Source organism: Ornithorhynchus anatinus, chromosome 21, assembly GCF_004115215.2.
Source record: "Ornithorhynchus anatinus isolate Pmale09 chromosome 21, mOrnAna1.pri.v4, whole genome shotgun sequence".
NCBI lineage: Eukaryota > Metazoa > Chordata > Mammalia > Monotremata > Ornithorhynchidae > Ornithorhynchus > Ornithorhynchus anatinus.
In genome coordinates, this window is record NC_041748.1 from 3,116,552 (window position 1) to 3,143,620 (window position 27,069).

At 45.1% G+C, this 27,069-nt stretch overlaps 1 protein-coding gene and 1 non-coding gene across 3 annotated transcripts; both read left to right on the top strand.

Annotated features, from left to right (window-relative positions):
- The first annotated feature begins 10,074 nt into the window (after positions 1–10,074).
- On the top strand, positions 10,075–22,508 carry CCK (cholecystokinin). Of its 2 annotated transcripts, none has more exons than XM_007661632.3 (3): positions 10,075–10,249; positions 11,945–12,163; positions 21,788–22,508. In XM_007661632.3, exons 2-3 carry the CDS (start codon positions 11,947–11,949, stop codon positions 21,886–21,888), a joined length of 318 nt encoding a protein of 105 aa, XP_007659822.1. In that variant the 5' UTR covers positions 10,075–10,249; positions 11,945–11,946; the 3' UTR covers positions 21,889–22,508. The 2 variants fall into 2 exon arrangements, with proteins under 2 accessions (XP_007659822.1, XP_001518765.2); XM_001518715.6 differs by having other exon boundaries at positions 10,108–10,259.
- Positions 16,188–16,325, top strand: LOC114806223. The gene has a single exon (XR_003754259.1). It is a non-coding gene; the product is annotated as a small nucleolar RNA SNORA7 (small nucleolar RNA).
- Positions 22,509–27,069: the final 4,561 nt, after the last annotated feature.

The following is a 27,069-nucleotide window of genomic DNA, read 5'->3' on the forward strand; positions in this document are numbered from 1 at the left end:
TGGAAAGAGAGAAGGGAGGAGAGGTAGGAGGGTGCAAGGTGATGGACAGCCTCGAAGCCCAGAGTGAGAAGTTTTGGTTTCGTGCGGCGGTTGATAGGCAACCACCGGAGGTTTTTAAGAAGGGGAGTGACAGGCCCAGAGCGTTTCTGCAGGAAGATGAGCCGGGCAGCAGAATGAAGAATAGACTGGAGCAGGGAGAGATGGGAGGAAGGGAGATCAGAGAGAAGGCTGACACAGTAATCTAGCCGGGATATTATGAGAGCCTGTACCGGTAAGATAGCCGTTTGGGTCGGGAGGAAAGGGCGGAATAAAGGTGAGACCGGCAGGTTTTGGTGACGGATTGGATGTGCGGGGTGAGTGAGAGAGCCGAGTCAAAGATGACACCGAGGTTGCGGGCTTGAGAGACGGTAAGGATGGTCGTACCATCCACAGTGATAGGGAAGTCAGGAAGAGGACGGGGCTTGGGAGGGAAGATGAGGAGCTCAGTTTTGGAGATGTTGAGTTTTAGGTGGCGGGCAGACATCCAGGTAGAGACGTCTTGGAGGCAGGAGGAGATATGAGCCTGAAGGGAGGGGGAGAGGACAGGGGCAGAGATGCAGATCTGTGCGTCATCTGCATAGAGATGATAGTTGAAGCCGTGAGAGCAAATGAGTTCACCAAGGGACTGAGTGTAGATGGAGAACAGAAGAGGGCCAAGAACTGACCCCTTAGGAACCCCAACAGTTAGACGATGAGAGGAGGAGGAGGAGCCTGCGAAGGAGACCGAGAATGAACGGCCAGAGACATAAGAGGAGAACCGGGAGAGGATGGAGTCTGTGAAGCCGAGGTACGATAAGGTGTGGAGGAGAAGGGGATGGTCAGCAGTGTCAAAGGCAACTGAAAGGTCAAGGAGGATTAGGATAGAGTAGGAGCCATTGGATTTGGCAAGAAGGAGGTCATGGGTGACCTTTGAGAGAGCAGTCTCGGTAGAGTGGAGGGGACGGAAGCCAGATTGGAGGGGGTCCAGGAGAGAATCTTCAGAGTGGGCAGAGAGAAGGAAAGAAGGAAGGGGAGAAAGGGGTCAAGGTGGTTGAAGAAGTCGCTGGTGGGACCAGGAGGGCGGTAGATGACGGCTACAAGTATCTGGAGGGGATGGTAGAGGGGAATAATATGGGCTTCAAAGGAGGGGAAGGAGAAGGAAGGGGGGTGAGTCTGGGAGAGTGGCAGAAGGAGAGGCCTCCGCCGGAGAGATCGGCGGAGGCGACCGTGTCTTTAGGAGTGAGCCAGGTCTCCGTAAGGGCGAGGAGGAGGAGAGAGTGGGAAAGGAAAAGGTCAAGGATGAAAGGTAGTTTACCTGTAATGGAGTGGGGATTCCAGAGGCCACACTTGAAAGTAGCTGTGGGTGCGCGGGGGGGAGAGCCGAGGGAGGGGAGGGTTTGGATGGGAATGAGGTGGTGGGGCCCTGGACGGGAAGAGGGGGAAGAGGGGTGGCGGTGGGACAGGAGGACTGGGATGGGGCGTGGGTGGGGAAGAAGGTAGGGGGGAAGGTGGGAGGAGGGGGTTTGGTTGGGGGGAGTGTAGGGGGAGGGGGAAGAGGGGTGGTGCTGGTAAAGTGGGGTTCTGAGGGGGGGAGGCGGGGGGGAGGAGGTAGAGGAAAGAGCGGGAAAGAGCTGGGCGAGAGAGCGGAAGGGGAAGGAGAGGATTGCGAGGGGCAGGGGGGAGGAGGGGGAGTGGAAGGACATGGTGAGGCCAGAGAGGTAGGTGATAGCACTGAGAACAAGTAACAATAACATGCGAAAGCAGTAATATAGTAACATGATACAATAAAATATTATTAATAAGCGGGTGATAACCAGGGTGGGGGTTGACTAAGGGTCGATCTGATCGAAATCAAAGTCAAAAGGCTAGCAGCAAGGAGAGTCCTGGGACTCATGGTCCAAATGTCTCTGAGGCGGAGGAGGGAGCCCTGAGGATGTCTGATGTGGGTTGCGGGTGTAGGTGGCGGCTAAGCCCGTAGGTGGAGAAAGTGGTTGAGGATACATTCAGGAGCAGTCGGCTCTTTCAGTACAGCCAGCCCATCTGCTAGAGGGTAGAGGGACCGAGGAAGGATGGGAAATCTGCCTTAGTCTGGCGAGTGCCGGGGTCGTGTCATTCTCAGGGTTTAGGGGAAATGACCACTTCTAAAAGTCATGTTTCCTACTGATTTTGTTGACCACCCCTTTCCTGGTTCAGTTCTACATGACCCCTTCGGCTCACGAAAAAAGATAATCTCCTCTCCTTTCCGGCCATAGAGTCAGCAAGAAGGAGAAACTCACCGTGCAGCCATTTGATTCCAGAACCGAGCGTCTCTCGGCGTTGGGTTGTGGCCAGGTGCATTTTTATAGGGAAGGGTTTCATGTGCTCGTCTCCCTCCAGGCCAGTGATTTTCTTTTCACTAGCAGGATCCTGACACTGTCAGGAATGAGCAGAAGATGGGGAGTCCCCGGTGTCCAGAAACCACCTGTGTCGGTGCATTAGAGCAACCGGCACGACACAGCAGGGCCACAGATCTTCTGGCTTTCTGAACCAGATCATCATAATAACAAGCATCGTAATTATAACAATAATAATGCTACTGATAATTATCACGACATCTGTTATGCTCTTTCTAAGTCCCAGGCACTGCATTAAGTGCTGGGGTGGATACAAGATCAGACACAGCCCATAACCCTCATGGTGCTTGCATTCTAAGTAGGAGGGAAGCCAGCTATTTGAATCCTCATTTTACAGGTGTAGCAATTGAGGTATATAGAAGTTAAGTTACTTGTCCAAGGTCAAACAGCAAGAAAATGGCAGGACCAGGATTAGAATCTGGGTCCTCTGACTCCCAGGCCTGGACTCTTTCCACTAGTGAATTCCCCTTTACATATATTAAGCATTCAGTAAGTACCACTGATGGGTTGATTAACAGAGTGTGGAACTTGCAATCAGTTAGCTCAGCAGATTTGAGTCAGTGATTCTCTATTTCCTCACCACGCAGATATACACTCCTATTATACTAGCGTTATTAATGCACTTATTGATTTATACTTACCTAGCAATATCTCAAAGGGATAGAGATAAGTGAACAGGTATGTAAACATACATGTAACAGTATATCCCTATTGAAGAGAGATACCTGTATTTGTGTGCGGGGGGGTTTATGGAGATTTAAAAGGAGAGAGAATATATTCCTATTCAATCGAGAGATAATGAGGAATGAGGTAGAGGGGCATGAAGTAATACTGTTCTAGCCCAGCTGAAGATCCACAGGAGGGTAGCTGAGTCCAAGCTTCCCTATGGTGGTGGGACATGGTCCTTCCGTAAGTGACTCATCTGACGCCTTGAGCAGTTCTGTTGTTATAATGCCTGAACCGTACTCAAAATCAGCATTGGGAAGCAGTGTGGCCTAATGGAAAGATCCCAGGCCTGGGAATAGAGGTCTTAGGTTCTAATCATGGCCCTACCACTGGTTGGCAGAGTGACCTTGGGCAAATCACTTAACTTTTCTGTACCTCAGCTTCCTCAGCTGTAAAATAGGAGTTAGAGCTGTAAGCCCCATGGATTACATGGACCCTGTCCAGCTGGATGTTTTTATATCAACCCCACTGCTTAGTACAGTGCCTGGCACATGGAAAGAACTAAACAAACACTATTTTTTTTGTATCAATAAGTGATCATGAACACCACAGCCATCAAACTATAATATTTTTATTCATTCATTCAAACGTATTTATTGAGCCCTTACTGTGTGCAGAGCACAGTACTAAGCACTTGGAATGTATAATTCAGCAACAGATAGAGACAATGCCTGCCCATCTTTGGGCTCACAGTCTAAAAGGGTGAGACATAAAGCAAAAAAAACAAGAAGTCAGGCATCAGTACCATCAAAATAGATAGAATCCTCGATATATACACATATCATTAATAAAATGAATAGAGTAATAAATAATATGTACAAATAAACACGAGTGCTGTGTAGAGGAGGGGGGAGTAGAGTAGAGGTAGGGCGAATAGGGAGGGGAGAAGGGGCAGATGTAAAGGGTTGGTTCTATTTGGGAAGACCCCCTAGAGGAGGTGGGCTTTGAAGAGGGGAAGAGAGTTAATTTGGCGGATGTGAGAAGAGAGGGCGTTCTGGGTCAGTGTTAGGGGTCGACAGCGGGATGGCGAGAAAGAGGCTGAGTGAGGGGGTTGGCGGTCCCAGTGGAGTCGAGTGTACCAGGTGGGCTGTAGGAAAAGGGAAGGGAGGTGAGGTAGGAGGGGGTAAGGAAATGGAGAGCTTTGAAACCAAGAGTGAGGAGTCTTTGCTTCATGCGATGGTTGATAGGCAACCCTATCACTAGGCTGGGTCTCCCAACAGTCATCATGAATTGGGTCTGTGGTGACCTAATTTTCTCTCCTCGGAATAACAGTCAGCTGAGATTCCATCTCTCCTGTATTTTCTTCATTTAACTTGTCTTGCCCAGCAAAGACATGGCTTGGCTGTTTTGAGTGCTTGGGAGAGTCCGGTACAATAAGCTCGGTAGATACATTTCCTGCCCATAAGGAGCTCACAATCTAGAAGGTATTTTTTTGGTGTCTACTGTCTTTCCACTGGGTCACGCTATCCATTCCATAGACATGGACCAACATGACTTCTAGACAGAGCCTTCTAGTGAAAGCACAGTCAGCTGGATACTTAGCATTCTCTGTTGCTCAGGTGACATCACTGCAGCCCTCTGATCTGATTCCCAACCTGGAATATCTAAAAGTCACCATTAGCCTAGAGAGTAAAATCAAGTCGATTGATATTTATGACTGCTTCAGATGCGGCTACTGAGATCGTTAAACAAGAATAGTCCCGGGTTATTTCCCAACTCAATCTTCCTTCCTTCCGGGCTGTGCACTAATTAAAACTCAGTCTGAAAGACTAACTCTGAATACAAGTCACACAAAACTAACCTGCCATGTAAGTCTCTCCTGGAATATAACCAAAGAGCTGGCTTAAAAGAAGTTTGTGGATATTTCTGATTTGATAAAGACTGAAAACCTTATTTTACAGTTAAATGGTTTCTTTTCATTTCAATCAATGATATTTATTGTGTACCTACTGTGTAGTGAGCACCATTCTAAGCACTTATTTCATGATGATTCCAAAAACCCAAGGAAAATCCACATTTTGCTTGTTATTTAATCACTGGCCTTCAATCAATATTGCTTGCAATTTCCTTACATGGAAATCCAGGGCTACTTTCTTTAAAAAAAAAAATCAAGAGACACGAAGACAGAGATGTGGAACTTGGGAGTGTGGTTTCCATAGCAACCCCAAGAAAATTCGAGCTTTTCCGTGTTTATATTAGAATAGTGAGGCGATACTTCTCTCATCACTCTGGTAGCCTGCCTTTTCTTCGTCTAGCTGAAAACCATTTCACAACTCCTACGGTCCATCAGTTCTCCAAAAACCTTGTTATTTCCTGACCCTTTTGTGGTTTTCATTTAAAAAGGGTTCTGTGGAATCTCACTCTTGGCTCCCTCAACATCTTGTCCCATGACATATCTTCCCTAGGAAAGAATAATCCTACAAATGTGAGAAAACCTTGTCATAGAACAAATAAAACTACATTATTGAAGCCACTATATATGCCCTGGAGCTCCGAACAAGGTTAACGTTGAACAAATTTGATTTCAGTTTCCCCCTTGGAAGCCAAATTATCTCAACATAAGTCCCTGAAACTCCAAAAGCCCATCTTGTGGAACCTGACATTCTTCTTCTATTCATTTGTTTCTCCTCCCAGAATTTTGTCTCACTAAACTTGCTTACTCCAGGTTGCCTACACAAACTACATCAGCTTTCTGGGGATACTGTTTCAAAATATTGAAATAATAATAATTATGGTACTGGTTAAGCACTTACTGTATACCAAGCACTGTTATAAGCTGGGGTAGATACAAAGTCCCTTCTCAAGGTCGCACCTGGAGAGTTTCCAGTAGTCTACCAGTCTCAGCTATGGGAGGAGGAGTCAAGCAGAGGCCTGACCACTCTATTCCTAGCTTGGGCAGTGGCTAGCGATTAGCAGGCAATCTGCTAAAAGTCAAAACTCAGCCATGCTAGCACGGGAGAGAGTCGAGGTCGGACACTCGAGTTTACTGCGCGGAAGACGGCAGTGGTAAACCACTTTGGTATTTTTACCAAGAAAACCCTCTGGATCCACTACCAGAACAATTGCAGATGGAGAGCGGGGCATTCTGGGAGAGATGTGTCCACGGTGTCGCTATGGGTTGGAAACGACTCGACAGCATAAGACAAGACAAGATACAAGGTTGGACACGGTCCCCATCCCACATGGAGTTTGCAATGTTAATTCCCATTTTACAGATGAGGTAACTGAGACACAGAGAGGTGAAGTAACTTGCCCAAACAGCAGACAAGTGGCAGAGCCAGCATTAGAACCCGTGACCTTCTGACTCCCGGGCCTGCGTTCTATCCACTAGGCCAAGCTGCTTCTAATAGGCCTTGCTGCTGCGTATCAACTTAGTTGTTCTTGAAAGATGCCTGTTGTCACTGGAAAGATGCCTGTTGTCACCCTGGCTCCTGGATTTGAAAGACATTGGCCTGAAATATGTTCATGAATAATAACCTGGAAGATGGCAGAAGAAACTAGCATGGCCCTACCTACAAACAGAATGAGTGAAGAGGCCCCTTGTCAAAGACTTCCGTGGACCTCAGTTCCCCATCTGTAAAATGGGGATTAATACTCTGGGGCACCTGTGGACTCTGTCCAACCGGATCATCTTGTAATAATAATAATTACAATGATGGTACTTGTTAAGCACTTACTATGTGCCAGACACTGTACTAAGTGGTGGGGTGGATACAAGAAAATCTAGCTGGACACAACTTGCATGTCCCAAGTAGGGTTCAGTCTCAATCGCCATTTTACAGATGAGGTAACTGAGGCACAGAGAAGTGAAGTGACTTACCCGAGGTTAAACAGCAAACAAGAGTAGGAGCCTGTTTAGAACCTATGACCTTCTGACTCCCAGGTCCGTGCTCCATCCATTACACCATGCTGCTTCTCTGTACCTATCCTAGGGCTTAGTAAAGTGCCTGGCACATGGTAAATGATTAACAAATGCCATTAAAAAAGAATAGATCTATAATCTTGAAACAGACTTGACTGCAAAATGAATTTCAGGGCCTGGTCATAGGTGCAGAAAGGTCAGACGCTTGAGAGACTTGCCTGTCTACTTGTTTTGTTTGCCTTTCTACTTGATCTGTTTCGCCATCTGTCTCCCCCCTTTAGACTGTGAGCCCATTGTCAGGCAGGGATTGTCTCTATCTGTTTCCGAATTGTACTCTTCCAAGCGCTTAGTCCAGTGCTCTGCACACAGTAAGCGCTCAATAAATATGATTGAATGAATGAATGAATGGTCTGCAAAGCAAGAGAAGCAGCATGGCATAGTGGATCGAGCACGGGCCTGGGAGTCAGAAGGACACGGGTTCTAAGCCTGGCTCTGCCACTTGTCCACTCTGTGACCTGAGGCAAGTCACTTCACTTCTCTGGGCCTCATCTGGAAAATGGAGATTGGGACTGTGAGCACCATGTGGGACAGGGACCGGGTCCAATCTGATTTTCTTGTATCCACCTCAGTGTTTAGTACAGTGCCTGCCACATAATAAGCTCTCAACAAAAACCGCAATTATTATTATCATTATTAACCAGAGAGCCAGATTAGCGTATTTCAGACACATAATCAGGAGGACTAATTCTCTAGAGAAGACACTACTGTTCGGAAAACTCCAGGGAAAACGTGAAAGAGGCAGACCGGTAACTTAGATGGATAGAGACCATAACAACGATAACGGAAGAACCGTTGGAAAGGTTACGGATTATGGCCGAAGACAGGACGTTCTGGAGAAAATATGCCCATAAAGTCGCTATGAATCAGAAATGACTCGACGGCACTTGGTAATAAGAGAGTCAGAAGGCAAAGGAGTCAATGGGCCAGTGGGCCGGGGGCAAGTGAGCAGTGCTGGCCCAATCCTTCCGCACCCTCCGTTGTCTCCTTACCTGGAGCCTTACACTGCTCCCCTCTTTCCTGTGGACCCGAGGTGTCTTCCTCGCCCACCCTCAGGAACGCAGAATCCACCCACTCTGCACACGGTGTCCTCCGGCCTTTCAGAAACTTCACCAGTTAGATTTGCTCCCTTTATTCACCCTTCCCTTCGCCCCACAGCACTGATGTCCCTACCCGTAATTCATTCATTTATGCTAAGGTTTGTCTCCCTCTCTAGACAGTATGCTCTCTGTGGGCAGGGAACGTGCTTACCAACTCAGTCATACCGTTCTCTCCCAAGTGCTTTGAACCGTGCTCTGTACACAGAAGGCATTCCATAAATACTACTGACTGATTGATTCACAATAATGATAGATTCTTGGCTAATACCCATATGGTACATTTAGGCTGCATGAAGACCCGAGTCGCCGGAGAAATAAAATAGAATAATTACACTCTGACTTTGAGGGGCCCATTTCTTCCAGGAAATTCAAAGCATTCTTCCAAAGGGTAATTCTGATTTCTCCCTGGTAATAAGGTAGCAACAGGCATTCTACCTGTCTACTCAGTGACTCAGTGTTCTGCTCTGTCTGCAACTCCCAGGGAACCTAATTTTCTTCTAGGGAGTCACACAGGCACTGGTGAGGTTAGGGCCCTTAATCTTCATCATCCTCACATCCTTCAGTGGTAGGGAAAGTAGTAACAGCATTTATTGAGTGCTTATTGTGTGCAGAGCACTGTATTAAGTGCTGGAAAAATTACAGGTGGGAATTAGACAACTCTGAGGGCTCACAATCTAAAAGGCACATATTATTCCCATATTACAGGTGGGAAAAGAGAGGTCCAGAGCACAACTTGCTATTTAAGATACCAGCCCTAGAGTTATTCTTTTCATGCCCCTGGAAGCAATCTAAAGGCTTCCTCTACCTCCTTAAGTATAGAAATAGCTGCATTTCTAAATTTAACCTTCCCCCTAAACCACCCAGTGTGGGCCAAATGGTTTAACAGGCTTTGCTGAAGACTAATATCCTTCTTGGACCCCTTGTTCTTCTCAGCGCACACCAGGAAGCTGGTGAGATAAAACCTAAGCCAGAGGCCCAATTCTACCCCCATTGAAATGTCCCCACTGTAAATTGGTTTCCTTTTCCCTGACCAAATGTTCAAAGGATCCACAAGATTCAAGTGTCAGTAGTTTCCAAACTTAGTTTTCTTCCACCATCTTGTTTTTAATCATGCCTGGCTTAATTTAATTCATATCAGTGTTGCCTCTGTCACTTAAGGCATTGACATTGAATGCCTGAAATACAGTATCAGTGACCCAGTGGTATATATTGAGTGTTGACTATGTGCAGTACACTAAGCGCTTGGGAGAGTACAATAGGGTAGAATTGGTAGATATGATCACTGCCCTTAAGGAGCTTGCAGCTTAGTGTGCGAGACAGACATTAAAATAATTTACAGAGAAAGGAAACAGCAGAATAAAGATCAATTTAGGCACTTTCATTCGGCACCTAATTAATTTGTACTCCATTGTTGGGGGCCTGATTGTGGTAAATGATGAGGTGGGACAGAAAGTCGAAGCAAAAAAAAGAAAGGAGCCCCAAAAGTGAATTTGGTTGGGAAATTCAGACTCCCTACCTGCATTAAACTTTCAGAAACCCAATCCTGCCAGCCTTGAATGTTTTCCACTACTCTGGCCTTGCAGAAAAGCGAATTGCCCTAAAATTCTTCTCATTCATCAAAATTATTGTAGCTCTAACAGATTTAGGAGGACCCCTAAAAGTGGTGCACAGGATAAATGACATTTTCCCCTATGATCCTCACTCTTGGAAAAAGATTGGGGGGGTGGGGGGAGGAGGAAGGGAGAAAGAGAAGGAGGGAGGGAGATGGAGATGAGATAACCTAGAGGAAAGCAGAGACGGACCAAAGAGAGACAGAATGAACTTCAGCAAGAGAAGGGTTAAATGTTTTCTCCAATGGAAGATTTTGGAACCTTCTCCCCCAGGAGTAAGATGAATTTATTATGACCCTATAGCATAGATCTGACCACGTGATGATACCTCATCTGCGTCAGCACTGTGTAAATAGATGACAGTACTACAAAGCAACGAACTGGAGTATTTAAGAGGCAGCATTTCAGAGCCATCATAACATATCTAACCTGGACACAGGGTCTCTCTGAGTTGAAACAGGAACGTGCTCCATTCATTTAAAGGTAGGATTGGGTGAGTTTATAATTTCCCTTAATCGCCTCATTGCTTAGTATTGGGATCTGTGTAACTTGCCTATTTCTCATTCATCTCATTTCATTTTAACGTGCATTTTTTATGCTTTATTCTCTACCATGGGGCCATTTTAAGGATATAAATATTAAACACTGAGGCTTTTCAAATTTTAAAAAGTGTTGGCATATTATCATCATCATCCAAAAGATTTTAATCTTATTCATCGGACCATTTTTAACCTTTGCAGAAAACCCCCTGTAATCTTAAAGTGAAAAGCTGTCTGAGCTTAACTGTTAATTTCAATGTGGGACCTCAAGTGTACATGGAAGCAAATAAAGAGAACAGTTAAAATTGTTGGTTTTTTAATCCAAAATCTCTTTAAGCCTAATTTTTTTTTTCAGATAAGAATAGGGGGTCTTGATGTGAGATCATTAAAAGGAACATTGTATTTTATAAGGTGTTTATCTTACTATTTACTACCATATCTAACTGTAGAGTTTAGTCAGTCTTTAAGAACATTACAACTCAGTTCATCCTTCTTATCTTTCAGGTAGAAGGATGATGTTTTAAATGCTAAAATAATAGCAAAGATTCCAAGCCAGATCTCGACAAGATAAAATACACTACACCTTTTAAAATACAAAGCTAAAATATTTTAAAGTTTAAATTTATTTTTCAAACAAATCACTGGAGGGGATAGAAAAACGAATCCTGATTGTTTGATCCATGAAATAGTAGACTGTCAGGCATTTTTCTTCACAGTTGCTATACCACAAAACTGGAGATTCATTTCCTATTCCCCAAAAATGCATACTTCATTTGTGTGATTTTTAAATGTTTAAACCCAGAGGTGAGTTATCAGTTGAAATGTCCTTAAATATAATCTTTCCCATTGCCGTTCGGTATGTTCAATTGAATTAATACTTTCCTACAAATCATCCCACTTCTCGCTCTTAAAGGTGCCTCTGAAAAGCAGAAATGAATGAGTCTTTATTGCATCTTGCCTCATTTTATCATTTCTACGAGGAATACATCTTGCCTTCTACGTAGCCTCTGCTTGCTATCTCTTTCCACTCCCCCCTTTAGTGAAATGGAGATGTTTCTAGAGTTCTGCTGGTAGTTTGACTACATTTTCTGCAAACAGAGTGATTGAATCTCTTTTGCTCCTAAAACTCGGTATTAGAAACCCCTGTCGAATTTGAGGGTTTTTAGTTTTTTTGTTCTGACAAAAGAAACTCTTGCTGACTCCCAGAGTTTGGCTTTCCAAAAATGAAATGAATTTAAGATTTGGCTACACTCATCAACTGCAGCACCGAAAAGGAAAGTCTGCTTGTAGACGAGATTGGTGTGGGTAGGGAATGTGTCTGCTTATTGTTGAGTTGCAATCTCCCAAGCGCTGCACACACTAAGCACTCAAGAAATACTACTGTCTGACTGACTTGTCAGATGGCATTGATTGAGATTATACTTTTCACACCATTATAAACTCCTGGACCGTCACCATCCTCATCCCCCCGCTTCCTCTAAAGGGCAGCTCAACGCAGGCTTAAACCCGGGGCCAAATCCTGAGCCATCCCCTTCTTGGATCCAAGCTGCACCTGCATGTTTAAGGCTGAGAGAGCAATGCATTCCAACTTAGCCGTGTCCTTCTCCCTAACCGGTTCCTGATTGCTTTCCTTCTTCAGCAATGTACAGTGGCATCTGCATCTTTGTGGTCCTGGCTGCCCTCTCGGCAAATTCCCTTGGACAGCAGACTTCCAAGTCCAGTCATGATATCCCAGCAGTGGAGGAACTGGAGCAGAGTCTGACAGAATACCAACGCCATGCCCGGGCTCCACTCTCAGCCAGCCAAAGAGCCAATCCTCGGGTCTTGTTGGCCAGATTTATCCAGCAAGCCAAGAAAGGTAACAACCTTCTTCTCTCCCCGTCCCTCCCTCTCCTCTCCTTCCTGATGGTCACCACTCTTCCCGAAACAGGTCGTTTCCAATCTTTTGGGGAATCCACTGTGGCAGGCCTCGGGTGGAAATCGCTGTTTATGGGGAAAGATTTTGCCTTGAGCTTTGTGAAAGCCTCAGGGTGTTCTGCCTTTCCACTGAAGGCATGGGGCTCTCTAGGCGTTTGAGAGAGAGGAAAAAAAACTCACAGTGAAACAATTTTAAAGGCTTTAATAAAGTCTGTGGGTTTCTTCAGATGGAAAGGACTAATTAGAGGATCTGGTGTTGTCAACAGCTAGAGAAACACTGGTGGAAAAAAAGGCATTTAAAAATGTAGTGTGAAACTGACTTGTTAAATGCTCTAAAATTATTTTGAAGTTACGGCTTGAGCCCTCATTTTAAAAATGATAGTGCAAGGTAAATATTAGGGTACCTTCAGTGCTGAGAAAATGTTTGTGCCATCAAAAGAAAACCTGCTTAGCCTAGTGGAAAGAGCACAAGAGTGAGAGTCAGAAGACCTGGGTTCTAATCCTGACTCTACAGCTTGCCTGTTGTATGACCCTGAATAAGTCACTTAACTTCTCTGGATCTCAGTTTCTTCATCTCTAAAATGAAGATTCAATACCTGTTGACCCTCCCATTTAGACGGTGGGACAAGATTTTGTCCAATCATTTTAATTTATATCTCTCCCAGGGCTTGGCTTATAGTAAGTGTTTAACAAATCCCACAATTATTTCCATTCAACAAAGTGTTTTATAGCCCTAAAACACTAGCAACATGGGTTATTTCCAAGGATTTCCAACACCTTTACTCCATACCATCTGAGAGCTCTGTTTTCACGCCCTTTAAAAGTATGGCAAAATTGAGCTCATTTTTGGAGATATCATGGGATCGTCACCAGATTGTTTCTAAATGACAACAGTTGAAAGAGGACAGTTTAAAAATCTTTTTGCCGCAAAGTGTGAAAGAGATGAGAATAAGTGCATTTTCTATTTAAGTAGCCAAGTGCTTATAAAATTTCACCACGGGGAAAAGAGTCAGCATGACATTTTATAGAAAGGCCCGTCTAAACCTGTAAAACTCTGCTCAAATGAAATAACTTTATATTTAACAGTTTTATTTCACTCTCCCAGGTGCTAGCACAGTGCTCTGCACACAGAAAGCACTCAATTAAATACCACTGATTGATTAAATGCTTTTACTTGTTGAGCAGAAATTCTCTCAGACAGCAGTAAAATACATTTTGATCATGTTGGGTACTTGAGAAATAGCATTATGCTCTGAACCCAAAACAGTGTGGTAAAAGGCTCTGCAGACTTTCATTAAAATTAATATTCATTGAGCATCCACTAGGTGCATTGCAGAATGAATACAGTATTCAAATTCCCTGAAATGGAAAATACTCTAGTAAAATATTTTGCTTCCTTATAATTTGAAAAGCTTGGCAATTATTTGAAATAGGTCTGTTTGTATATCAACTTCACATCGAGTAAAATGTCACCAGATACATTAAACCTCTAGATTTTGTGGGAACAAAAGCTTTATTCATAAGTTTCCTTTTTAAATGCATAATGCACATCTATTAACTTGAAATCCTTCTAGCGAAGCTTTTGGAAGGGAGAGACAGAATGAACAATAGTTTATAATTTCATTATTTTTTTTAGTCATTGGAAAGCAATGTTTTGGGGGTTTTCACTTTATACTAACCCAGTCTGGTAGCTGTTTAGTTGATTCCCAGTTAAGGAAACAGCACAACTTCTACTGGCAATATAATTCAGCAGCACCTGACTCCTATTAGCAACAATTTTCCTGCCAATCAAGCAGTGGTATTTTTTGAGCACTTACCATTTGCAGAGCCCTGGACTAAGCACTTGGGAGAGTACAGCACAACAGAATTGGAAGGCACATTTCCTGCCCACAACAGCTTACAGTCTAGATGGGGAGACAGACATTAATATAATTCAATAATTTAATTTATATAGATATGTACTTAGTTGCTGTGGGGAACGGTGAATACCAACTGCTAAAAGAACACTGATTCCCTTTTGTTGAAATGTATATCCGTTGCATGAATCAGAGGGATCAGTCGGAGTTTGAATCATTAAGAATAATAATAATAATAATTTTGGTATTTGTTAAGCGCTTACTATGTACAGAGCACTGTTCTAAGCACTGGAGTAGATACAGGGTAATCAGGTTGTCCCACGTGAGGTCTACAGTCTTCATCCCCATTTTACAGAAGATGAGGTAACTGAGGACTGAGAAGTGAAGTGACTTGCCCACAGGCACACAGCTGACAAGTGGCAGAGCTGGGATTCGAACCCACGACCTCTGACTCCCAAGCCCATGCTCTTTCCACTGAGCCACACTGCTTCCCATCCCACATACCCAATCAAGTGGGGTAGACTAACCAGTTCAGTGAGTCTTAAAATTCAGTTTTTAGAGAGATTACAGAGATTTAGCACGGCACATCTCCTCCGAGAGGCCTTCCCTGACTAAGATCTCATTTCCTTTGCTCTTACTCCCTTCTGCATCACCCTGATTTTCTCCCTTTATTCACCTCCCACCCCTCAGCCCCACAGCCCTTGTTTACATATCGTAATGTATTTATTTATATTAATGCCTGTCTCCCCCTCTAGACTCTAAGCTCGATGTGAGCAGGTAATGCGTCTGTTGGTTATGTTGTACTTTCCCAAGCACTAGTACAATCCTCTGCCCACAGTAAGCACTCAATAACTTGGATTGATCGATTGACTGATTGGTTAATTCTCTGCTCTCTCAGAACATAACATTTGTTACATCTTGACACTTTCCACACGTTTGGCTTTTAATACCATGTAAAGTGTTTTCCGTTTAAAGATGCTAAACCAACTATCGGTGGACCACTTGCTTTCATAATTAATCAATCGATGGTATTTATTGAGCTCTCACTGTGTGCAGAGTACTGGACTAAGTGCTTGGGAGAAGGCAATATAATAGTCGCTAGGCATGATCCCTGCCCACAAGCAGGTTACAGACCAGAGAGGGAGACGGGCATTAATATGATTTTCAGCTACGGGAAATGGCGGAGTATTAAGGATATGGATATAGGGGCTGTGGGACTGGGGGTGGAGCAAATAAAAAGCAAATGATTAAGCTTACTTTGGCAATCAGCGAGGTTGCTCGGCAATTTTTCGTGTCATCTCTCATTCTGAGCAATTGTGGCCTCTCCCGTGATTAATTGTGAGTTAGGCTCACCTTTAGCAGCTTCCCCGGAACTTATATCCACCACCCCCTCCTCCTTGCTTGTCTCTCTACGTACTCATTCAATTAATCACTCGATCAATCCATCGTATTTATTGGGCGCTTACTGAGTGCAGAACAATCAATCAGTCGATCAGTGGTATTTATTGAGTGCTTACTATGAGCAGAGCACTGTTCGAGTGCTTGGGAGAGTACAATTTAACGGAGTTGGTAGACCTGTTCCCTGCCCGCAAGGAGCTTATAGTCTAGAGGGGGAGACGGACATTAGTAGAAATAAAATATGGATATGTAGGTAAATGCCGGGTTGCTGAGGGAGGGGGGAATAAAGGGTGCAGTTCCGGATGCAAAGCAACATGCAAGGATGAAGCAGAAGGGAGTGGGAGTAGGTAGTGTTCAAAGTTGCAAGAATATCCTGCTTGCTACACCACCCACCTCCACTTCATTCACTGATTGGTTCATTCAATCATATTAATTGAGCACTTACTGCGTCCAGAGCACTGTATTAAGCGCTGGGGAGAGTCTTGTCTTAGTCTCCGGTGGTGCGGGGAGGGAGTCCATAGGGGACCGGGTTTTCGACAAGATCCCCCCCGAGTAGTTCTGAGAGAGCTGAGAAGTCATTCATCAGCCAATTCTTCCACTTCAGAAGAAGTCTGTGATATGACAAGACTGTAATAGCATCTGACAAGAAACCGCAGTTTAAGGGTTGGCTAATCATGCATTTTTGAATTATGGATGTGCAGCTTACAGTGGCCCCTCTCAGGGTCGCACCTGGAGAGTTTCCAGTAGTCTACCAGTCTCGGCTACGGGAGAGAGAGTCAAGCAGAGGCCAGACCAGTCCATTCCTAGCTTGGCCAGTGGCTAGCCAGTGGAAGGCAATCTGCTACAAGTCAGAACTCCCCTGTGCCGGGCATGGAAGAGAGTGGAGGGAGGAGATTCAGATTTACTGCACAGAAGAAGCCAGTGGTAAACAACTTCCGTATTTTTACCAAGAAAACTCGCTGGATCCACTACCAGAACGATTGCAGGTGGAGGTGGGGCGTTCTGGGAGACATGTGTCCATGGAGTCGCTATGGGTCGGAAACGACTCGACGGCATAAGACAAGATGAGACAAATTCATACAGTGCCTGTGAACTGACCTCAGATCCCGTAAAATTATTTTGATGTTCTTTCTGGTTTTTAAGGTTTCTTTCTTTTTTTATGGTATTTGTTAAGCACTTATTATGTTCCAGGCACTGTACTAAGCACTGGGGTATTTACAAGCTAATCAGCTTGGATATAGTCCATGTCCAACATGGAGCTCACAGTCTTAATCCCCATTTTACAGATGAGGTAACTGAGGCACAGAAAAGTTAAGTGACTTGCCCAAAGTCAGTCAGCAGCAAAGGAGTGGAGTTGGGATTAGAACCCAGGTCCTTCTGACTTCTAGGCCCTTGCTCTCTCCAATAGGACATGCTGCTCTTCAGTTCTGCTCCATGTTTCACACTTTTGGTTGGATTTAATGACGGGAGGGCCTTATAGAAATTACGTTGCTTTTTTTCTACAAACCCACACAACTCTCCCAAGAATGTGCCTTTCAAACGGTGTTTCGGATCCTGATATTCTTATTTTACTGCCCTTCTTCTGAAAAGAGAAGCACTCTTTAAGGGAACCGTTCCAAAAATAGCATCTCTCTTCACAGAGGGACATGACAACACTTTTTTAAAAGCTCTACATCAGAAAACAGACCAACATCAGAATATTTTAAATTTTAATGGTATTTAAGTTCTTATTATGGGCCAAGCAATGTTCTTAAAACTGCGGTAGCTAGTAGGGCACAGTTAGACACTGTCCCCGTCCCACAAGAGACTCACATTCTAGGTAGGAGGGATTATGATTTAATTCCCTTTTTGCAGATGAGGAAACCGAGGCACCGAGAAGATAAGTGACTTGCCCAAGGTCACACAGCAGACAAGTGGCAGAGCTGGGACTAGAGCCCAGGTCCTCTGACTCCCAGGCCCGTGCTCTTTCCACTAGGCCATGCTGCTTCTCAAAATCATTTTTAAAATGATCTTATTGACCACAAGTCTCAGGATCAATGGGGTCTGTTTATGCATGCGACAAAACCGAGAAAAGGATGACGACCTATCTGGAAATTTCTACCTGTTGGTCAGTGAGTCAGTCAACATTTACTGCACCCCTGAGATGTGGAGAACAAGGGGTAGATGGTTGGAAGGTTGACGTAATGGCTGGTCTGGAAGCTTATAGTTCAATGGGATAGAGAAACATGGCCGTATACCTAAAAGATTCATAGAAAAACACAAGTCCTGGATGCATCTGAATAGGTACATATGTGTAGCTTGGAAAAGAGGGATCGAATAGAAGGAATTGCTTGTGCACTGGAGAGGAGTCAGGGTTACGGGAATGTTGGGAGGCGGATGGGGTTCAGTTGGGAATGGCTTGATGGAAGAGGTGAGGCTTAAGCAGAGGTCTGTAAAATTTTGAGGGAGTGAGTTCTCCCACGAGAACTGACTGGACAGTGGGAGAAGGAATAACAGGTTCAGAAGATGACAGATCATAATAGTAATTGTGGTAATCATAATAATGGTACTTTTTGAGCGCTTACTATGTGCCAAGCACCATTCTAAGCTCTGGGGTAGATACGAGTTAATCAGACTGGGCGCTGTCCCTGTCACACTTGGGGCTCACTCTCTAAATCCCCTTTTTACAGATGAGGTAACTGAGGTACAAGAGAAGTTAAGTGACTTGTCCGAGGTCACACAGCAGACACGTGGCAGAGCCGGCGTTAAAACCCAGGTCCTTCTGACTCCCAAACCCGTGCTCTATCCTCTGGCCCACAATGCTTCTGTGGTGTTTGTTGAGTGCCGAAATCTGCCAGGCACTGAAGTAATTAAAGTTAATCGAGTCAGACACCAGTCCTGTCCCACATAGAGCTTACAGTCGAAGTGGGAGAGACAACAGGTATTGAATCCCCATTTTGCAGATGAGGAAACCAAGGCACAGAAAAGTGAAGTGATTTGCCCAAGGTCACCCAGCAGGCAAGGGGCTGAGTCGGGATTAGAACCCAAGCCCTGTGACCTTCAGACCTAGACTCCTTCCCCTAGGCCACGCCGTTTTGTAGGTTTGCCGGCTTTGGGGCGAGGATCCAAGTGGGCGTACCGGGAGTTACCGTGAGGAAGAGTACAGACTTAAAGAGGAAAAGTCCCGGGCTTGGGCTGGGACTGTGAGAGCAGTGAAGAAGGGACAGATCCAGTGAAAAGATCTGGAACAAGGACCAAGGCTAGCTGGAGGTCAGTGGAAATGGAAGAATCAAAGCTGACACGAAGTTTATTAGCATCAGGGACAAGCAGAAAAGTGGTCCTCCCCAACAGTGTTGATGAAATTAGGTAGAGGGGCCATTTGAGCCCGGTAAGGGGAGAGGGTTGAGGGTCTTTGACAACATATCGAGTTTCAAGTGGCTTCATCCAAAAAAAACGTGGGGAAGAATCTCATTTTTTAAAGCACGCAAAATGAGATGAGCAATTGCTAGCGTTTTTAGACCAGGTTCTGTGGCTTCTCTGGGGAAATAGATCGACTGATCTAATTGGTATTTACTGATCTAATTTCTTTGATTTTAAAAAGTGATTATTTTATATTCTGCAGAGAGACATGAAGGATTTCTTTTTCAAAACCTAAATCTATTAGAATGAAAGACGAATGGGAAACTAATTCCTCACCCACAAGACCTCGTCTAGATTCACTCTCCACATGGCCGCTCCCTCCTCTCCGGCCTGGTCACGTCCCCAGCCCGACCAGAGCTGCCCCTCTGCCACTTGTGGACAGAGTGCCCGGCCCGCCTACCTGTGGGCAGGTGCAAATGGACACGCAAATCTACCGAGGGAGAAGCACTGTGGCCTAGTGGATAGAGCACCGGCCTGGGAGTCAGAAGGACCTAGGTTCTAATCCCGGCTCCACCGCTTATCTGCTGGGTGACCTGGGACAAGTCACTTCACTTCTCCGGGCCTCGGTTACCTCATCTGTAAAATGAGGATGAAGACCGCGAGGCCCACCCGGGACAGAGACTGTGTCCAACCCGATTAGCGTCTATCTACCCTGACACTTAGTACAGTGCCTGGCATGTAGGAAGTGCTTAACAAATACTAGGGTATTTTACAAAAAAAGCAGGCACACACACACACAAACACACACACACACACACTCTCGTGGGGCTGCGGAGAGGGTTAGAACCTCTTTCCTAGAGGTTTCTAACCTAGGAGTTAACCAACATGTGACATCACATGAGTCTCATGCAACACCAGCCTCCTATCTGGACGTTAAGAACAGGGAACGTTCTTATTCTCTTATTCTCTTAAATCATACTCTCCCAATCGCATAGAAGAGTGCTCCGCACATAGTAAGTGCTCAAAAAATACCATGGATTGATGGATTGATTGTAACGACAAGAAATATTTTCCACTTTCACTCCTGGGTAGGAGAAAGTTAAGGGGAATCCATGCAGACTGGCACCTGTTCTTAAAATCTTCAGTGGGTAAATCCATAAAATGAATGATCCGCTAGTGTTTGTTCCAGAGATGTCAGCATAGGTGTTAAAACTCTAAAATCCCAGCTTCGGAGACTGAACTCATAAGAAGTGAGGCACGGAGAAGTTAAGTGACTTGCCCAAGGTCACACAGGAAATTAGGTGGCAGAGTCGGGATTAGAATAACAATAATGATAATGGGGGTATTTGTTAAGCGCTTACTATGTGCCGAGCACTGTTCTAAGGGCTGGGGGAGATACAGGGACATCAGGTTGTCCCACGTGGGGGTCCCAGTCTTCATCTCCATTTTACAGATGAGGTCACTGAGGCCCAGAGAAGGGGAGTGACTTGCCCACAGTCCCCCAGCTGACAAGTGGCAGAGCCGGGATTCGAATCCATGACCCCTGACTCCCAAGCCCGGGGTCCTTCCGACGCCCAGGCCCATGGCACATTTCCACTAGGCAATGCTGCTTCTGGTCTGACTCCAACACACCATGGCTGGAGGGGTTCAGTTGCCCAATCATCAGTGATTCACTGTAGCAAGAGCATGGGCGTGTATAATATGACAGAGTCATTTATTTATTTCTATTAATATCTGTCTCCCCATCTCGACAGTAAGCTCGTCGTGGGCGGGGAATGTGTCTACCAACTCGGTTCTATTATACTCTCCCAAGCACTCAGTACAGTGCTCTGTATAAAGAAAGCACTAAGTAAATGCCACGTTCCCCGTCCAGAAGGAGTTCACGGTCTAAAGGGGGAAGCAAACATTAAAATAAAGTATGGCAGGGAACTGTGTCCGTTATAGTGTTCGTATAGTGTCATGGGTTTGAATCCTGACTCAGACACTTGTCAGCTGTGTGACTTTGGGCAAGTCACTTAACTTCTCGGTGCCTCAGTTACCTCATCTGTAAAATGGGGATTAAGACTGTGAGCCCCACGTGGGACAACCTGATTCCCCTGTGTCTACCCCAGCGCTTAGAACAGTGCTCGGCACATAGTCAGCGCTTAACAAATACCAACATTATTATTATTATTAGTGTTATATTGTGCTCTCCGGGTGCTTAGTACAGTGCTCTGCACCCAGTAAGCACTCGATAAATACGACTGACTGACTGGCATGTACTGAAGTGCTGTGGGGCTGAGGGAAGGGGTGAATAAATAGTACAGATCCAAGCACGAGGATGACAAAGTAGAATTTCAGCTAGAATATTCCTCGACCATTTCCCCAGTGGTCCAAGAAAAGCCCTTCCCACTGCTTCCACCCAAACCTAAAGCTCGCTTTGAGCAGGGAATGTGTCCGGTTTATCGTTTTATCGTACTCTCCCATGTGTTTAGTGCAGTGCTCTCCCCAGAGTAAGTGTTCACTAAATACGATGGGCTGAAATAGTGGAACGAAACCCCAGAGAACAACTCCTTGGGGGAATTCCAACGTCTGCCCACAGAGAAAAAACAGCAAGAATCCTACCGTCTCAGCTGTGACCGTTGAAGGTTCAACCGGTAGGGAAGCAGTGTGGTGTAGGGGATGGAGCACGGACCTGGAAGTCAGAAGGTCAGGGGTTCTAATTCTGGCTCTGCCACTTGTCTTCTGTGTGACCTTGGGCAAGTCACTTCACTTCTCTGTGCCTCAGTTACCTCATCTCTAAAATGCGGGTTGAGACTGTGAGCCCCAAGTGGAACAGGGACCATGTCCAACCCGGTTTACTTGTATCCACCCCAGTGCTTAGTACAGTGCCTGGCAACATAGTAAGCACTTAAAAATACCACTAGTATTATTATTATTAACCTTTCTGCTTCCTTCCCCTCTCCTCACCCTGACTCCCCCGACCCCTTTAGAGCCTTCTGAAAAACCCCGAAAACCACCCACCCCCAGGGACTACTTCGGCTGGATGGATTTTGGGCGCCGCAGTGCAGAGGAATATGATTACTCCTCCTAAGAGCACCAGCCTCTCCCCAAGCGGACCAGCCAACTGTGGCTCGTCATGAAGGAAAAACAATAAAAAATCATTTTTGTCGTCTCTGCAGATTTGGTGTTCTGAAATTATATTTATGAAATTCTTGGTGTGAAAATTTGTCCCTGAAACTAACTGATGCAGATGTAGGGGTTTCCAAAATATATTAAAAAAAGAAAAATGTTTCCTGACTTCTGGTTTCTGATCGTGCCCTGTTGATCTGATGTTAAAATGATTTCACTTCTGTGTCTCGTCCTGTAGCCAGTGGATGTTACATAACTGATTGCAGCAGGTCACTTTCAGTGAACATTCCTGCTAGTGAGTGTTAGTGCTCAAAGATGACATATCGAGGTTTCCAATCCAGCAAAGAGCCAGAAAGATTGAGAACCCCAAGCCTGTATACGTCTCTCTTGGTTACTGGGGAATTAGAAGTCATTACGCTTCAACTCCACCCAGGCTGCTCGAGCTTCTTGTGAAGTGTGAGTGCTTCAAGCACGCTTACCATTTTCTTTGTTTTTTATTCCCCTTTCCTTTTCCATGGTGACATTATATGTGACGATTCTACTAACTGCTACGGTTCACGGAATAAATTTTAATGCTCCCTGCCTTGTGGTGAGTTACGCCTTTATCTTGGGAGCTAAAGCCCGAAACACGGTGGGAGGTAAAGGAGGATCTAATATAGAAGTCTTGCGAATGGGAATCAAAAATGTACCAGCCCACAGAATGATTGCTGTCCCACTCTCCCCACTCAGGCAGCCTGGAGAACTAACTAAAGATTAATAGAGGCACCAGTTTTCTGGAGATGCTAAATCAACGATCCCCTCTCGAGGACACACCTGGAGAATTTCCAGTACTCTCCCAGTCTCCGCTATGGGAGGGAGCGTCAAGCCGAGGCCCAATTATTCTATTCCTAGCTTGGCTCAGTGGCTAGTGACTGGAAGGCAATCTGCTATGAGTCAAAACCCACCCGTGCTGGGCAGCAGCGGCACGGGAGAGAGTCGAGGGCGCAGGCTCGAGTTTACCCTGCGGAAAGCGGCAATTGTAAACCATTTCCGTATTTGGACCAAGAAAAACTCCCTGGATCCACTACCACAACGATTGCAGAGGGAGAGTGGGGCATTCCGGGAGAGATATGTCCGTGGTGTCGCTATGGGTCGAAAATGACCGCATGAGATGAGAAAATCAATGATATTTTTGAAAGGTATTTATCAAGTTCTTATTATGTGCCAGGCACTATACTGATCACCTGGAAAGATACAAGCTAATCAGGTTGGGCACAGTCCCTGTCCCACATAGGGCTCACAGTCTTAATCTCCACTTTACAGATGAGGTAACTGAGGTGAAAGAATGTTAAATGACTTGCACAGGGTCACACAACAGTGGCGGAGCTGGGGTGAAAACCCAGATCATCCTCTGACTCCCAGGCCCGGGCTCTTTCTGCCAGGCCATGGTGCTACTCTTACTGAGTGCTTAACTGTGTGCAGAACACTTTACTACGAGCTTGGAAAGCACAACAGAATAGAGGAGCAAGGCATGATCTTGCTACCCTCAAGGTTCTTACAGACTAGCGGAAGGGCTAAACATGCATCCTGAAACAGAGCTTAATTTAATGTTGGTATTTGTTAAGCGCTTACTATGTGCAGAGCACTGTTCTAAGCGCTGGGGTAGATACAGGGGAATCAGGTCGTCCCACGTGAGGCTCACAGTCTTAATCCCCGTTTTACAGATGAGGGAACTGAGGCACTGAGAAGTTTAGTGACGCCCACAGTCACACAGCTGACAAGTGGCAGAGCCGGAATTCAAACCCATGACCTCTGACTCCCAAGCCCGGGCTCTTTCCACTGAGCCACGCTGCTTTCAATTTGGACAAGAGATCCCAAGCTATAAGATCTAACATCGTATCCTAGTAGATCCAATCCCTTTTCTAGGAAGAGCTTCTGAAAATCATGGCCCTGAACCGGCAAACGGGGAGAGAAATATAAAATATAAATACTTTTAGCTCCAACGTAGCCCTAGTGATTTTTATAATAAATACTCATTCCAATAAAATGCCCGACAGTTTTGAACATCATGCATATCTCCATTCTTTCTTTATGGTATTTTTTAAGCACTTCTCTGCGGCGGGCACTGTACTAAGCACTGGGGTAGATAGAAGCTAACCAGACTGGACACAGTCTGTCCCACGTGGGGCTCGCAGTCTTAATTTTACAAATTAGGTACCTGAGGCATAGAGAAGTTATGTGACTTATCCAAAGTCACCCAGCAGACAAGTGGCAGAGCCGAGAATAGAACTCAGGTCTTTTTGACTCCCACGCCTGTGCTCTATCCATTAGGACATGCTGCTTTTCCATTAGTTATCATACTTATCAATTACCGTGTACCAAGAACTGTGCTTAGCACTGGGGTAAAATAGAAACTGTGAGCCCTCTGTGGAACAGGAACGGAGTCTAACCAATTATCTTCCATCTACCCCAGCACTTAGAAGAGTGCCTGGCACATAGTAAGTGTTTACCAAATACCATCATCATTATTATTATTCCTATTAATAAACAACATATCAGAGACAGTTCCTGATCTACCTGGAGCTGGTAACCTAAGTCTGTGGGGGAGACCGACAGATACGTTTGTACCAGGACACTTGCTCTGCCACTTGTCTGCCAAGTGGCCTTGGGCAAGTCATTAGAGTTCTCTGTGCCTCAGTTACCTCAACTGTAAAATGGGGATTAAGACCGTGAGCCCCATGTGGGACATGGACTGTGTTCATCCTGATTAATTTGTATCTACCCCAGCTCTTAGTACAGTGTCTGGCACATCGTCAGCGCTTAATACCATATAAAAACAAGAGATTGCAAAACACGATGAACAGATTCGACGAAGATGATAAAATCAAGACAAGGAGAAGGGATTCCTCAGACTCGCTCTAGCTCCAGGTAAATAAATGGCCTTTGGTTACAAACTTGGCAGCCTCCCAAGGATCTAGAAGTTGTAAAGGTGTCTTCCGGTATCTTCTGAGAGCAGCAAAGGCCCATCACCACTTCTCCTTTCCATTTTTAGCCCAGGTCATCCACACTGGGCATTTTGGGTTCTCTAGGGACCTGAGAAAGAATTGAGGAAAGGCCACTGGCTAAAATAAAAGCAAAACAAAACAAAAACACTGTCACCCGCCACACTTTGGGACTTGGATGAATGTTTTGTTGTTCTTGATCTAGAAAAAAAACCAAGCGAACGATTCAAGATTCCACTTTGACCCTGAAGCAATTTTGGTAATTCTTGCAGTGAAACAGAACTCCTGCATCTCAGATGACTTCTTAGGGAAATCCTCAACAGATTTGTTCAAAGAGAGTGACGCTCTGAGAGGCTGCAGGCTTCTTCTTGCAGTGGTCAAACACAGGGTACGAAACAGGCAGGAAAAGCAGCCGATTTGTGTCAAACAGGCCATAGTTACATCCCTGTGGTGTGATATGTCCAGGTCATTTATTACTATTCATTCATTCATTCAGTCGTATTTATTGAGCACTTACTGTGTGCAGAGCACTGTACTAAGCACTTGGAATGTTCAATTTGGCAACAGACAGAGACGATCCCTGCCCAACAACGGGCTCACGGTCGGGCACTTGGCACTTGTTAATCAAATTTAAGAGTCATTTAAAGTGCCACCTTTCAGTTTGCATCATTTCAAGGGACATGGATTCTGAAAGCAATGACAAAAAAAAAGGAGCAGGGGGTTTCTAGTCATAAAGTCCCCACAAACAAGCAGAGTACAATCAAATGCATAAATGAAATCAGGATGTTCCACAGTTTTTTCCTCTCAAAGAGGACCCAACCCACTTACCCCTGTTTCCCAGGCCATAAGCTGATTATTTGAGCCACTGCAAATTTAATAACTAAAACAGATTTTTTCAGGGCTGCCTAGCTGACCGCCTCTGGTGGGGGTGGGGGGAGAGGGGGAGAAGGGGTGTCTCTACGGCCAAAAACCTTAGGAAACAAAATCCCTGTAACTCAAAAAGCTCCAGGAAATGGGTTTGTCAAGACTCTGCAATGCAGAATCACCACAGTGAGAAAGAGAGGACATGGGTACTGAATGTTTAGGAAGACTGTGATATTTTCCACATTTTAGACCTTTCAAAACTCTCAGAATTCTCAATATCCCTGAAGTTATTGAATCAAAAGAACAAACTGACAGTAGGCACCTCATTATTGAAAGTAATATCAAATTCGTGTGGCTCCTTAATTTTACCCTAAGATGGTCACATCAATCATCTCATTTTGTCCTCACAATATTGCTGTGACATAGGGAGGAAGCATGATTCCCATATTATAGATGAGGAAACTGAGGCCCAGGGAAGTGGGTGACTTGGCCAAGGTCTTTCAGCAGGCAAAGGGCGAAGCCCGCAGTAGAACCCAGATCTCTTGTCTCCTAGACTTGTTCGTTCCACTAGGCCACGCTGCTTCCCTGGATGAACAGATGTGATTTCCCCAGTAAGAAGAAGTGGCCTCGGCTAGTGGTTAGAGCACAGCCCTGGGAGTTGTAAAGACATGGGTTCTAATTCCAACCCTATCACTTGTCAGCTTTGACAGCTTAAGCAAGTCACTGAATTTCTTGAGAAGCAGCGTGGCTCAGTGGAAAGAGCCCGGGCTTGGGAGTTAGAGGTCATGGGTTTGAAAACTGGCTCCGCCGCTTGTCAGCTATGTGACTGTGGGCAAGTCACTTCGCTTCTCTGTGCCTCAGTTCCCTATCTATTAAATGGGGATGAAGACTGTGAGCCTCATGTGGGACAACTTGATTACCCTGTATCTACTCCAGTGCTTAGAACAGTGCTCTGCACAAAGTAAGCGCTTAACAAATACCAACATTATTATTATTATTACTATTCTTTGTGCCTCAGTTACATCATCTGCAAAATGGAGATTAAGATGAGTCCCATATGGGACAGGGAGTGGGTCCATCCTGATTAGCTTGTATCCCAGTGCTTAGTAGAGTGCCTGTCTCATAGTAAGCGCTTAACAAATACCATTGAAAAAAAGAACTAAATTCCAGGGAGAGAGGTGGGAAGTTTGTTCACAAGTGCAGCCCATTCTGCATCTCATTCTTCTCATAAGAAGCAGTGTGGCTTAGGGGAAAGCACAGGTCTGGGAGTAAGAGGAGCTGGGTTCTAGTCCCAGATC

What these genes read in the sequence shown, in the direction of transcription:
- CCK (XM_007661632.3), top strand. Translation starts at nt 11,947, where the DNA reads ATGTACAGTGGCATCTGCATCTTTGTGGTCCTGGCTGCCCTCTCGGCA. An exon ending in TATCCAGCAAGCCAAGAAAG is followed by an intron (nt 12,164 to 21,787) that starts GTAACAACCTTC and finishes CGACCCCTTTAG; the next exon opens with AGCCTTCTGAAAAACCCCGA.